General features: G+C 41.3%; 1 protein-coding gene across 1 annotated transcript in view; it reads left to right on the top strand.

The window, feature by feature from the left end:
- The first annotated feature begins 3,235 nt into the window (after positions 1-3,235).
- Positions 3,236-14,691, top strand: part of uacab (uveal autoantigen with coiled-coil domains and ankyrin repeats b) — a 53,515-nt gene continuing 42,059 nt past the window's right edge. The window contains 1 exon segment of the mRNA XM_069190592.1: positions 3,236-3,442. Coding sequence (XP_069046693.1) covers positions 3,395-3,442 — 48 coding nt within the window. The 5' untranslated portion in view covers positions 3,236-3,394.

Genomic DNA, 14,691 nt, shown 5'->3' with positions numbered 1-14,691 from the left:
AAGCACAGTGGGGACACTTCTACAGCTATTGCTCTTTCCTTTGGCTCACAGCTCTGAACTGCATGCCTGACTAGGCAGTCGCACCTTTTTTGGGAAAGAATACATGTAGCTTCATCGTATTGAGGCTAGGAAGCATGCTTCTTTTCACTGAATTTTACCCTTTAATGTCGAAGGAAGTCAAGGAGGACAAATATTTTACAGCATATTGTCATATATCTAAGAAGTTAATAATTTCATCTTATTTTTTATCTTTAAATGTAGTTTTCTTACCAAAACTGAGATGGCAAAACATTGTGTTTCTCTTTTTTTCTCTGAAAACAATATATAAATACCGTGTCTCTTCAGCTTTTGAGATTGGATTTGGAATAGTTAATAATCTTAGTGTTATTTCAAATATATTTTTTGTTTGGAGTTTGGAGTTGTCTTAGTCTTAAGAGCTTTATATTCCTAATTGAACATGAAATATGCTATGGCATTAGATATTTTATCACAGTGAAATTTATAACACATCCTGTATAATTAAAACAGGATTATCCTACCTTTTCCGTATGCTACTCACTCTAAATCATTTGTAGATGAGATTAGATCATGTAGAGAGTGTATTGGAGACATAACAAGCTTGACAACATAATATTTCAAGACACGTCTGGATGAGGTCGTCAGATCAATTAGCTCCTAAAGAGCAATCGAGCCAGAAAGGCAGGAGAGCCATTTCTCATTTCCAAACTCTCTTAAGTGTGCGATCTCTGTCTCCCTTCATTTCACTGAATTAAACACCTACTGTATCTTCAGTTTGTCTGTAGCGTGAGTTTCCTCCCACTTTCCAAACACATATCGGTCGGTTAATAGGCTTCTGGGAAAACTGGCCCTGATGCAAGTGTGTGCGTGTTTATGTCTGTGTGTGGCATGTGATGGACTGGTGTCCAATCCAGGCTGTATCCTGCCTTGAGCCCCTTGTTTGCCAGGTTACCCTCCAGCTCCCCAGGGACCCTGCACTGGACAAAGTGGCTAAAAATGAATGAATGAATGAATGAATGAATGAATGAATGAATGGATGGATAATGATGCCACTGCATGGCTCCCAAAGCAACCTGAAAATCTGGCTGCAGCTCTGTCTGTAGTTAAGAACAGAAACAGAGCCAGCACAGGATTCCACATGCTGTTCCAGTACATACTGATGAGGCATACAATCCTAAATGTAATTTAGGGTTGGCAATATAAAACCTTTTCTAAAGGCTGACAGATTTCTAAAGAGCAGATCGGAGAATACCCAGGCTTTGAATGGTCTTGAAAAAAATAACAACATCTCCCCTTTGGCTGAATTGCTTTTGTCCTATAAAGAAGGAATTAATAAAGGCTTAGCAGCCCCATTTATAGAAAGAACCATACTGATGTAATAAAATTTTGCAATATTTCACAGTTTACTATTTATGTACTATACAACTGCTACCAAGACTGGGGACTACATGATCATGAAATATTTCTGATTTTTTTGCATTTGAACATTCTAATACTTGTAGTTTAGGAAACTGCAACCAAACATTTTACCAGTCCTGCAGCATGGAATATATTATATATTTTTAATTTTTAATTTTATCCTTGATTCAACCAGTTGAGTAAATGGAGAAAAAAAAGTTATTAACATGATAAGCTGGAGAGTACCTATTCAGGCAGCAGTGTGTACTGGAGCAATATGAGTAAATTAGAACATAAGAAAAGTTAGAAATGAGAGGCCATTCAACCCATCTAGCCCATCTGTTAGTTACTATAGTACCAGATTTATCTGAGAATCTCATCCAGCTGTTTCTTGAAAGAATCCAGACTTCTACAACCCTTTCAGTTAAGAAGAAATAGAGATCGAAACTGTTCTCAGTTTAAAAGGCACTTCAATGTCATTTCCACTTGTGTCGGCTGGTTTCTTTTTCACTGCTGCATCTGAAGAAATGTACTGGGTTGACTTTTGATGCCTATCAGGGTAATGGATACAGAAATTGTACCAGATTCCCTCATATTACCTTGCTGAAGGGTACAATAACAGAGCCCTACCATGAACTTCACCCCACGGCCCTGTGCCCAGAGTCCAGGCGGGAGTCTAGAGCCCTAACCTTACTAACTAAGCTATTTTCACCCTGTTGCCCCAGCAAAGGAGCTCATTTGGTATGGAAAAAGGCTGACCACATATTTGAGCAGGATTGTTTCTTGACGTACAGTACAACTGGAAGATTGTTTCCAAATCCCAGGTCAGACATTGCTGTTGTGCCCTTGTGCAAGACTCTTCACTCATATTGCACCAATAAAATACCCAGCAGTGTAAATGGTTGCTTATGAAGACACCTTGCATGAAAGGATCTGACCAAGCCACTATCAACTGTCATGGTCCCGTTCTGGTTTAACAACACTCCCAGCATCACCAGCTGTGTTGAAATGACAGGCTGACAGGATCCATCCAGCTTCACCGTCAACCACATTTTTAGGGGGTCACATTGAGCCAGAGCCTAACCTGCAAAGTAGGAGGACTACTCCCTGGAGCAGCAGTCCATCTCAGGGCCCAAACATTCATTCACATACAGTAGGTGTAGGGGTGGCAAGTGAGAGACACCAGTTCACCAGGGGCGGCGTGTCTGTGGAATGCGGGAGGACAATCCTCACGAACAAAGACAAAGAATATTCCCGGTGCATCACTCACTTCAAAACTGTATTAATTCATTTGTTTTAACGAGTAACAAATTGCAAGTTTTTACTATACATAATACAGTTTTAATATAGTACGAAAGATTTTACATATTTTCACGAGGTCGCCGTGCAGCCCCTCGAAGTGTCCGTTCTACGGAACTCTGTTCGTCTTTTTAAGCGTTCACATACTTTTCCACAAGTCTCCTACGCTTGTTTTTAAATTAGCAGCAAAAAGAAACATTTCCTTTGTGAAGTTAAAAAAAATCTATAACCTCGCAGTTTTGCCTAAAACATTTTGCTGTAAATGTACGGGAGGCTAGAAACCCTCCAACTGGCGCTCAGGTGAATCAAGGAATCAACCATTCCCCAGGTAACAATGACGTCGCGAAATAACCGCCCAGGTTGCGCCAGACGTCTCCAGAGCCAAGGTAGTATCCCAGTTTCCGAGGAAGTCCCACCTTAATAACTGGCTTGATTGGTTAAGGTTTGAACATGGGATAGCAGTTCTCCTCACTATTGGCTAGGATAAATGTCTGTTTAGGAGCAGGTCACTGCTCGGTACTGGGGGGCGTCAGGTGGAAAAGGTTTGTGTTTGGGAGAAAAGTGGAGTGAATTCAAAGGAAAGGGGAAATCGAGCTGTTTTGGGAAATTCCTCTTCTTCCTTTCGTCGTAGTCGATTCTGCAAGAGAAGCGGGGGTGCTGTCCAAAACTTTCTGTGAAAATGAAGAGCCTGAAGAATCGATTGAAGAAGCAAGAAGTTACAATCTCTGTAAGTTCATTCTCAGTTCTCCGCTCAGATCCTGTCTGAACATACCTGAGGGTTGTAGCTGCGCTGAAAATTGACTTTAGAGTTTGTTTGGGAAGGAAGCAACTGACTTGGAACAAGACAATCTCGTGTGACTAGACATATATAGGTATTAAATAAACCCCCCCACAAAAAGCTGAATTTTGACAGTAAAGGAAATTGCCTTTTTGCAGACGGTGTGCCATTTTTTTCTATGCTATTTTTAATTTTGTAAAAGAAACGTATTTGTATTGTACCCGGGTGTCGTTTTGCCTGTTGTTTTAATATGTACATGGCTTCGACTTTCACGAACCTTTACTGGCATATTAAACACTCGTGGCTGATCGTTTCTGAAACCGGTCCTCTTTCCAGTTCCTCTGTCAGTGGGAGTTAGTTTTCTTATCTCGATTCCCTCTTTAGGAAACCAGAAACGTGCGCTTTTTGTCCGTCTGGTACATTAAAAAATAAGTATGTGAAACAAGCATGCCTTTTATCAGACGTGAATTTTTTGTCCGTGTAAACGTATTGTCCGTGGAGTGGAGCACGCACATTCTAATAAGGTAGAAGTGTACAGTATATAGGCTACTAAACAAAAGGCACATGTCTAGTGTAGCGTATTCTTCTAAATTTCGGAAATAAAGTAGTTAATGGGTGCACTTGTCTAGTCACCTTGCTGGAGATGAATGAAAATCGGTACAGTGCATTACCAGTGCCAATCTGCTGTTAAACCTCATTACAGTCGATTGATGAAGGAATTAATTTTTAAAGTTTAATCGAATTTAGCTCGAGTTGCTGAGCCAGTGGCAGGAGACTGTGGTGTTGCCGAGTTTTCTTCTATTCTAGGTTTTTTTTTTTGCTGTCGTTTCCCCATATCCCATAGGAGTCAGTGTAACGTAAATGACACTTTCCCTGCAAGATGTTTTGTTTTCCAACTGATCTTTCAGTGCCATATAAAATGACTGTATACTGAGGAATTTATTTGTGTACAATTTATCAGATTAGTCAGGGAATACAAATCATCAAAGCCCACTTGGAGTTTCAGTAAAGGGCTGTAGAAACTATGCAACTACTGTACAGTCAGTAAGTACTTTCACACCTGATAAGGGGCAGTTTCCCTGATCCAACAGTTACTCCGGGAGCACGTGAGACACTTTGTGAATCTTCCGTTCAGCCTCTCAGCTTGTGCTGTCTCTGGGATGGTTGGAAATTATGGCTGATGAGGTCTTGATGTAGTTTAGGCCTACTGTTGAGATATTTGAGCTAGTTATGCGTGTTAAAGTCCTAAGACTCTGCCACGAGCAGTCATGCAGGCGTGGTCTGTGCTTCGGGAGAGATTCAAGTGGTCTGGTAGAGTAACCGATGAGCCCGCCAACACCCACTGTCCACACCCTGGCTGGTTCTCTGCATCCGTGTGCGGTTCTGCGTACTCTCCCCTGCAGTCCTCACTACCAGACTTTGCACGTCCACATTGTCTGTTGAGTGTGCATCTACAAATGCCAAAGACTTTATTTAAGCCTTATCGGGACTGCTGACTGCGTCTTTTCTCCCAAACTGGAGCATAAATGAAAAATGAGCCTGGCATGTTTTTACATGAGCTGTTTTGAAGGCTGGTGTTATTTTAATTCATCTTGATTTCCATTTGCTGTTATGCAGGAGTGTTTCACCATGTTAGGAATTGAGAGAAGATTCAAGGAGATGTTTAGCATTGTTTGCTAGCCTTTAGATGTAGACCGTTTATTTCAGTCAACATTAATTCTAATGCCTAGAATTTCAGCATCTGATTAACTCTTACAAGGATAAGGTGAGACATCAGGTGGGGTATTTGTAGACCCACCAATTATTTATTTATATACTGTATACACACATCTCCTTGCTCATGGGGAATTTAAAAAAGCAATTCTGAACAAATTGTTTGAAACTTGGTGTTGGACTACATCAGAAAACATGATCTGATTTTGGGCTGTGTAATCTGTCTCTTAACACTTCCAGTGTGCATAGTGTCAACATGATGTTCCTCCAGAAAAAAAAAAAACTGCAGCTTTTGTTTGTATAGTACAACTGGCTCATGAGAGTGATGTTCTGATCAAAATGTGTCTGTGAATATGTTATTAGGAATTAGTGTAACTGGAGTTGGAGCAGTTCCAGAGCCATCTCAAGTGTAAATTTGATTATTGTGACCTTTGTGAGGAAGTGGGTTAAGTATTGTTTTTACACAAGCCCTACTTACAACCCAACTTGCACCCATTCTAGGAATAAAGAGAGCGCTTGAATCTTGAAAATGTACAGTTGACCCTTTTTTACTACCAAGTTACTGTATTTCAGCCATGTATAGGCTCGAGTATATTTCTAATTTAAAATCCTTGTTGTAATCTTATAAGGAGTGATGTTGTCTGCTTGTAAGTTTCCAATCTTATATTAGGATCCTGACCTTTAAAAGCACAAAGAAATGTCTGAAGGAGTGAACTAATCTTGTACCCCTAGTGGTAACAGTCCCTCGTGGACTTGCAATCTGAAGCTGAAAGGTATTATTTGCATTTGGCCTTTATAAATCTGAATGTGAGCTCTAACCTGCAGTCAGCTTTGTGCTGCAATGGAGATTTGATTTATTATGTTGACTGTTGTCTTTCACTCAGTTGGGTTCTGGGATGATCTGTACAACAGTTTTTTTGTTGAAAACATTAGGGCTGGAGGACCTGTTTTTTTATTTGTATTTCAAACAGCATAACAATGGGCTGTGCAGGTAAAGGGTGCTCTGATATTTTTGATTTGCAGTGTTTACATGCGACACTGTCACCATTTCTCTGTGCTCCCTTGACAAGTGTCATCTCCTTTTTAACAAGGTGACATTTGTACTGCAGCAGACAAAGGGAAGATATTATTTGCGTTTTAACTTGCAGATAAAATTTGTACTTTCTCTGAAATGGATGCAGCCACCCACACTGAGGTGTGGTAGAGAATGTCTTTCAAGATTACTTCCATTTCAATTATAACTTCAAATGGAATTGATTTTTTTTTCTCCAAGGTGCCTTATGTAAATCGCCAGCTATTCTGTCTAGTCATTTTGATCCTTCCTTTGTTGAAGGCAGACCTGTGCTTGAATGTTCTTTTCAGAGCACCTGACATTCTGCCTCACGGTTGATCAAACTGAGAGGCTGGGAGCAGGATGGATGGAGCAGATTTCTAGAACCAGGAATTACGGTGTACCTGCCTGTCCAGGTGTCATTCATGCCAGCTCCCAGGATTAAAACATCACTGGCATCGCTTTTCTCACAGTGTCGTTGGAATTCTGCTCAGCTGAACCCACACTGTGGCAGTTCCATTGAACAAGCGTGTGCATTTTGCAGCAATTAATGTCCAAAGCCCCGTTGCCTGGGGTAGAATGTGTTGTTTGTTAGCCAGTTGTAAGACAAATGGTCTTTTCAGGAACTTTGTGAAATGGGAGTCTGGTTAGACAAACACTGGTATTCATCTGCAGTGCACAGTTCCAATGACAATTGTGCCCTTGGTGGTTAGAGGTTGTGAAAACTGACACAGTTGAAACATTTTGACACTGAAAGCAGTTTCACTGATGCTCCATTGTTCCTCACATGTCCACGCATTACCAGAAGAGACTGCCATATTCACGTGTGAGCCTCAAGTTCTCAAATTGTTGCATCCCCAGGTGCAGTTTCAATTAAAAAGCTTCTTTGTTCAATTTTTACGTTTTTTTCCTGATAAAACTCAAAATGTCTAATTTAAAAGAATATTATTCCCTTGTACAGCAGTTAACCTCCCTTGCACTTTTCTGTGCTAATTTAGAATCTCCCGTGGGTGATGTTTATTGGTTTTAACACGTCCAAATGCTGTTCACTGTGCGTGTTGGAGATGCACCTGCTTCTCTCTTTGGTTTCCTGTTCCTGGATTCGTCCCCTGGCAAGTGAATGCGTAACAATCAATATATCCTAATGCACAGAACAACTGTGACTGATTTATGAGTTACCCAACAGCCGGTAACAGTGAACGGAAAGAACAGCAAAGCCATGCCCGTTTGATGCCCATCCAAACCACATGGCAGGTTCCATCCTAGGAAACCCGCAAAGAGCTGGAAATTTAATATTTTTTATAACAGGTCCAAATTCCATAAGGTTGAATCACAAAATCCAAATCTTTTTTTTCTCAAGAGATTACAGAGAAAATGCTCACATTTGAGCTTTGTGTCACGGGGGACAAAATAATCACAGCTGCTTATTATTAAACCAGTTCTACAGTAGAAACTTGTTTATTTGTTGGTTTTCCATGCTTTCTCCAAAAAACTGTGTACAGAATTACACGAAGCATTCTTGTACAGAAATCTTGTCTTCTTTTAAACTGTAAGATGAGATCTGAAGGTTACATTTAGGATCGTGTGCAGCAAGTAGGCAGTTTGATTGCCCTCTGGTTTTAAACAGACATCTGAAACAACTGGGGAGTTTTCACGTTTTGTGATCTCAAGCAATTTGCAGGGATACATAGAATCATCCGTTCTTGGACATGTAAACAGCAACAGCCAACCAGTGGGATCATTTCAATTTCAGCATTCCCACAGCACCCCAGCCTAAAGTGAGGAACATTTAATGAACGGAACAGTGTCTGCCTTTGGAAAGCAAATTGCTTGAATTCTCAACCGCTTCTCTTTTGAGGACTCCAGTTCCAATGGTGAACAGTCAAGCCATGCTTCTGTGATGATGTGGTCTTGAGCAATCTTGAGCCAGCCCAAGCTTGTTTGTTGGCGTCTCTTCGCTGAATCTGGAGCGCGTGCGATTGATCAGTATATAGATTGCTTTTCAAGCATTAGGGAGGCCCTGACACTGATAGATATGGTGTTGGGGGTGTTTGGACATGTAAGAGAAGGCCTGAGCAAGCTGAAGTGAAAGGCTTCTCTTCAAGCCTGTAGTAAACAAAAGAGAAGGCGATGTTTATTCACAAATGCATTGTACAACTGCCTTTCTGTGGTGCCACTCCCTGTTCAAGAATGTTTGTAAGCAAGTAATTGCAAAGAGCAGCTTTTCACCTGTTTTCTGCATAAACTGCTCCTGCTGGTTAAGGTTAAAGTGACTTGAGAATCATGAATAACTAGGTACTTTCTGTAAACAGCCTTCATCTCCAAAATGGTGCTAACATGAAAATGGAATAATGTCGTGAGTCATTTCTTTATGCCTGCCATGCGAGGTGTTCGTAGATGACCTAGGTCTGTTCTCAGGTGATTGCACTTACTGATCTGTTTGGCCCTGACTACCCATGTGTGCAAAAGGTCAATTCTTGCTAGTTTCTAAAGCTTACCATAGTATCTTTTTACTGTCATAACGATGACAGAAGGTAATTGAAGCCAGCTGAAACCACTGATTAGGCCTACATTTTAATCTATGAATGTCACAACATACACAATCCTCCATGTCCTGTTCATGAATCACCATGGCCGAGTGTTAAAATGGTCCCTTACAAGCGAAGGTTGTGAATACTCCTCTGTTTTTTTTTTTTACATGAGAATTACGGTCTTGAAAAGCACAGAACTTGGGCCTCCATGAGCTGTGATGTGAATCCAAGCTTATCTTAGCATGAGTAAACCCTGAAGAATTTCCAGCAATGAGCAGTGAGCTCCTTGAAAGCTTCCTGCACTGAGCTGGAGCGAGAGGTCAGAATTCACTCTGGTCAGGGCTGTGCTTTTGTTATATGGGTAGAGCAGCTCAAATCCCTTGTGCATTTAAAGGCTGCCTCTAGACAGGCGATTTTGTTAAATATAATATTTGCTTGTACTTGAAGAGGTGGGGGGCGGGGATAGGTTTTCTTTACAATTAATTGTTTTACAACTGTCGTAAAAATAAGGGTGGCCTGCATTTGTAAAGCATTGTCATCCCGTTGGATCCCAAAAGCTTTGCATACAGAAGAAGAGCCACTTCACCCACCCGTAAACTACCTGGATGATGCTTTGCAGGTCTGGTGGAGAACTGAGGAAAAAAATCCTTCAGTTAAATTAAGTGAAAAGTCATAGTGCCACATGCCAGTTGTGGAAGTTGAGGCTGGACTTGACTTGCAAACCTCTAACCTCTCTTAATACTGCTGTGTGATTGTGAGGGTTGTTCTGGGCTTCTTTGCCAATTGCTTTGGAATTTTGTCCCTTTTGGTCCACAGACATTGGCCCTAGTGTGCATTTTTTCTTTTGTTTTATAAACTTTCTTCTTGACCTTGTGTACTTTGTACATGTCAAACTACATCTTCAGTCCTGTCAAGTGCTGGAATCCCATCATGTTGGAGTTGTGAATTATGTCATTGGCTGTATATTTGACTCTTAAGTGCTTGAATTTAAAGACCTGGACTGGAAAACTGAGTCCTTATGTGCAATCCTCCTCTTAAATCATGTCTATGTATTTTCCTGTAGGGATTTCTAAGGAAAGCAGTATCTCCGAGTGTGTGTGTTCCTGTGAGGGGCCGTCTCCGTGGGGAGTGTGGAGGTTACAGTGAAGAGGGTCAAGAGGCTCAAGGTTATCTGGCAATGAAGAAGCCAGGACAGGATCAGCAGTTTGGGGACTGCCTGTTAAAACACGTTCTCTCTTGACCCTGGGAGTGTTAGGGAGTTGTGCAATATCTGGGTGTAAATCACTGCAGATATTAGTGGTGTTTTTTCTCTCCCCTCCCAAACTTTGCAGCCAAAGAAACACACTCCGCCTCCGTCTTCCCTCGAGTGCTCCATTCCAGGACCGGAAGAGCTGGGAAGCGCCTCGCCCAGGCAGTTTGCTCGGTGTCTGTTACCAAGCGGAGTGGTGGAGCTGTCAGCAGTTTGTCTGAATGAGGAGCGCCTGTGTTTTCAGGGTTACTGGACGAGGAGAAAAGGAAAAGAGACCAAGACTTTAAAGGGCTGTTTGGTTGAGCCACAGCAGAAGAATTCTTCTGAATTTGTCAGTGTTGCTTTAGGCAGGCTCAGGCCTGAATGGGGAGTGGGTGTATGGGTGAGGGGGTGTGGGGGCTCAGGCAGAGGTAGGGACTGTGGGAGAGAGAGCTCTCTTGCTGGGATGCTGGAACTGCAGGGCTACCCAGTACATCAGTAGTGTGTGTTCTACAATATGATTGCTAGCAGATTACATCTCTTAATGTCTGTAAAATCAAAGCCTTTTTAATTCTGTGGTATTAATTGACACGCGCTCTGAAAACTGCACAGTGTTCCTTAAGCGGTCAAAAAACAATTCATCGTATTCAGTTTCTTCATCTTTGAATCCTTTTGCCCCACAATGTTTCATGTGCTGTCACTGAGCCCTTTCTTGTTTTATTAAGAGCTTATCTTTCACGCAGTGTCTTTGCAGTTTTGCTCAACAACCTCAAGAGACCAGCGTTATCCCTTAGATGTGCCTCAAAAGGACCTGTGAAATGTTTTTTTTTTCTTTCCTGGTCTTGTTTTCTAAATGTGCTTTCACAAAAGACATTCACAATCAGATTTTGCTAGATGCTTCATTTCAAATACTGATTTTAGACCAGTTAATGTTTAAAGATCGATACATACAAAATGAGAGCTTCGAATCTTGCTTATTTGAATTTAAAATGACAGAAGAATTAAATCCAGTCAGTTACCAAATGCAGGAAAAGATTTTTCAGCCGCACAGATGTAAAGTTTCTGGAATAAATTACATCTTTTTGCCCCTTCATGTCCTGTGGGGGTTTTTTTTATGTTGAATCTGAAGCATACTGTAAAAGAATTTTGGATTCTTGTACTAGATACTCTTGTATTGTCCCGGTTTTAATACTAAAGAGGTTCAGCTTTCCCATAACGTGGTAAGATTGTGTACAGAGGTGAAAAGGGGATGCTTGCTCTTATTTGGGAGTTTTATTATTGATCGTTTTTTTTAAAAACAGCAACTTCCAAATTCTTCTCATGTTCGATTTTTCCCAGGTTTTTAATTAGAATGGCCTAAAGCGAAGGAATAAAAATCCTCTAGACATTCCCACCGCATGCAGTCTTGGACTGAACTGAAGAAACCTGAGGCCTGCCAGCAGCCCGCGTGCGCTGTGAAAAAGAAGGGCGTACCCCCTGTGGACGCCACAGGAAGCGGCGCCTCGGTCCTCCTGCCAGAAAATCAATTCAGGAACTGGTACACCACTTCTTTTTTTTTTTTTACATGAAAGAAGGAAAATAAATGATTCATCCATTGAGAGGGCAGCAATACCTTTAAAGTGCCAGTGTTGAAAAGTCTGTCCCGGGAGACGGGGAGAATTTTCAGCACTTCTTTTCATACGTTTTGATTTGCATATGGAAAAAAAAAATGAGCAAATGAATTCCAACCCTCAAAAAGAAGGCTCGTGCAGAAATGGGTGAAACCTCTTGATTTTAACCGTGATTTCCAGCATTATCCCAAAACAGAAGGAGAGAATGTATTTTCTGAATTCTTCATACGGTTCAGCCATGTTATTGTGGGCAGCGATCGGAGCAAAGGCCTGCGAGCTGGAGCCTTAACGGACCGAATCACACCCTGCACCTGCCACTCCACTCCGGCTCTAAGGCTCTTCCATCTCGTTGCAAAAAGCCTTTAAAAAAGCCAGAGGAAGTGCTAAAAATTAAAAAGAACAACAGGAGAGGAATGTTTTCTCTCCCAGATCTGCCGTTGGGTTGCTTTGGGTGATTTTCCTGCCTCAAGAATAACTCGTTATGTCTGTCTTCAGGAAGAGCTGCGAAACCTGTTTTAAGGGGATGGCAGTGGCCGTCTCTGAAAATGATCACACAGCTGCCCTTGTCCAGAGGCCCTGCCTCTTCAGGATGACCGAATCTGCCTCCTTGGTGCTCACCCACAGCTGGCGGCCCATGAGGCCCTGTGTCCCAGCCCGTGCTGTGGCAGAACTTAAACTCCCTGTATCGACCCTCAGAGCAGTCTTCCTCTGTGCTGTTCAGCGTACTGTCTCCGAATACAGACTCGTGGACCAGTGACGCACAGTAGCGCATGTTGTCTTAGCACTAGCACACCGTGTATGCGAGTCTTTAAACACTCCGCACTTAAAACACTTCTTGAGATGTGCTGTGTACACTGGATCCTTAAAACTTTTTTCACTGGATTGACGCCTGCAATGCTCCTCAGACCGGTTTTACAATAACATAAATTAAGCCTAAGTTGAAAGTCAAGATTTTATAAAGGCTTTAAGAGTTTTGTTCTACAGTGCACTTACTCAGGAGAGGTTTAAACCTTTTGTTATGGGAAGGGAATTTGGTGATTACGATTTCTGTCTTAAAAATTCAGTCCAGTATAATTACTATATTGTGTTATCTGTTCTAGATCAACGTGACTTGAACGCTGGAAATTGGTCGCTGTTTAGAACAGCTTTGTGTTCGTTGCCTGTTGCTTAGCTACATTAAAGTGCTGAATGTTGTACTGTAGACGGTGTCCTTCACTAGATAACTTGCAATTGTATATATGATGAAAGAAACCTACCACAATCTAATAAGAATATAATGAATTTCTTGGATCAATAGGCAGTGAGAGGCTGAATGTAATTGCATTGTAAGAGAATCTGAAAGCTCTTGAGAGTCCATCATTCTTGACTTACTATGAAAATGACACATTTACTTCATGGTGGATTAGTTTTTTTTGTTAACAACATAGAAATGACCTTATTCTATTATTTGTTGTGTGTGAAGCCATGGAATGGATTTGTGACTTATTAGGCTGAGAAACATTTGTCACAGATATAGTAGGGAGTTAAATACTTGGGTAAAACAGTATGATCAAAGGGAAAAATAAGGAGTCCTGTCACAGGAGTCCTGTGCTTGTCTTATTGTTTCTGGGGATCTTGTTTACTCTTCTGTTCCCTGAGTAAATCACCATCTGTTGTATAAAGAGTGCAGATGGATGTCATCTTAATAGTTTTATTAGCAGGAAACAAAAAAAAGTTAGTGTAATGTAGATGTAATTCAAGGGAGAGCAGGGTACATTATGAGATGACATACAGAAAATAAGACATTTTTAGCAATAGGCCCTTTTCAGTTTCCTCAAATGTCATCAGCCGTCCGTCTTATGGGTTGGATATAAATTGTAATTTGTAACTAGAATGAATTCTGAAGATACTGTACTATATAAGCAGTGGGAGCCTGCAATCCTTTGTGCCCAGCCTATGGCTAATAAGAGGCCTAGAGTTTCTGGGGATTTAGTGTTATTGAAGTTTTTTTCATCATTCTGTCTCTGTTGCTCTTTTTTCAGTGCTGATTCATTGGCGAAAGCTTTCCATTTCCTACATTTCGTTCTTCAGGCGGGATTTTTTGTTTTATGGAATGCGAAACTGAGCACCAGCCAGGACAGCCAGATTTATTGTTGTACGACAGATTGCAAGTACAGGAACACTTAATGCTTGACTTGTACTCTTGTCTTAACCTCACTCTTTCACTGTTGCTCCAAGAACCTACTCCAGATAAGTTTAAAAATAGTAGAAAGTATAAAGAAACACGTTATAAAGTGTTTTTCTTCGAGGCAGCGGTCGAATGTTGCAAGAAGTCTTTTATTCCACATTGCATATTTTCACCTCCCGGGACTGCATCTCATTTTCATGGGTTCTATGAAAGCTGACTGAGCTCTGCTGTCTGACTTTGAAGTGCACGACGTAGCCACACAGCAGCAGAAGAAGACCATGTGTTTTAAAAGATGTGCTCAGATGTAGAAGGATTCTGGAGAGGCACAGGAGGTGTGCTGCCACATCATGGCCCATTTCCTCCAGGCCTTTTATCAGAACATGTGGAGTTTGTCTCTTTATGGGAGGAAAGCTTTGTTTTGTAATGAATTAAGAATCCTCATGGTAGGCTTAATGTAATAAGAATTTTCTTATCAGTTTCTTACATTTATAAAGCGCTTTATAGCAGCCATAGTGTGCCAGAATGCTCAGCACACATCAGCAATCAGTGGGGGAGAGCAGAGTAATGAAGACAGTTCATTGATGTGAATTAATTAGGAGCCCATGATTGGTAACGGCCAGTGAGAAATTTGGCCAGGATGCCAGGGTAACGCCACCTACACTTTTTTTAGAAACGCCCTGGGATTTTTCATGATCACAGAGAGTCAGGAGCTTGGTTTTATGTCTCATCTGAAGGATAGCACCTTCTTTTATATAGATACGGTACACTATGATATACACTGATGCACCCTTACAGGGCATTGCGGTGCTGGATCTTCACAGTCTGTCAGTGAAGCCTTTTAAAACCAGTGTTGAATGTTCACCGGCTTCATTTGTGTTTCTGATGAAAGATGAGCTGC

This window comes from Lepisosteus oculatus, chromosome 5, assembly GCF_040954835.1.
Source record: "Lepisosteus oculatus isolate fLepOcu1 chromosome 5, fLepOcu1.hap2, whole genome shotgun sequence".
In the NCBI taxonomy this organism is placed as follows: Eukaryota; Metazoa; Chordata; class Actinopteri; order Semionotiformes; family Lepisosteidae; genus Lepisosteus; species Lepisosteus oculatus.
Note: the sequence above shows the minus strand (reverse complement) of the source record. Positions and strands in the feature narration are given on the sequence as shown.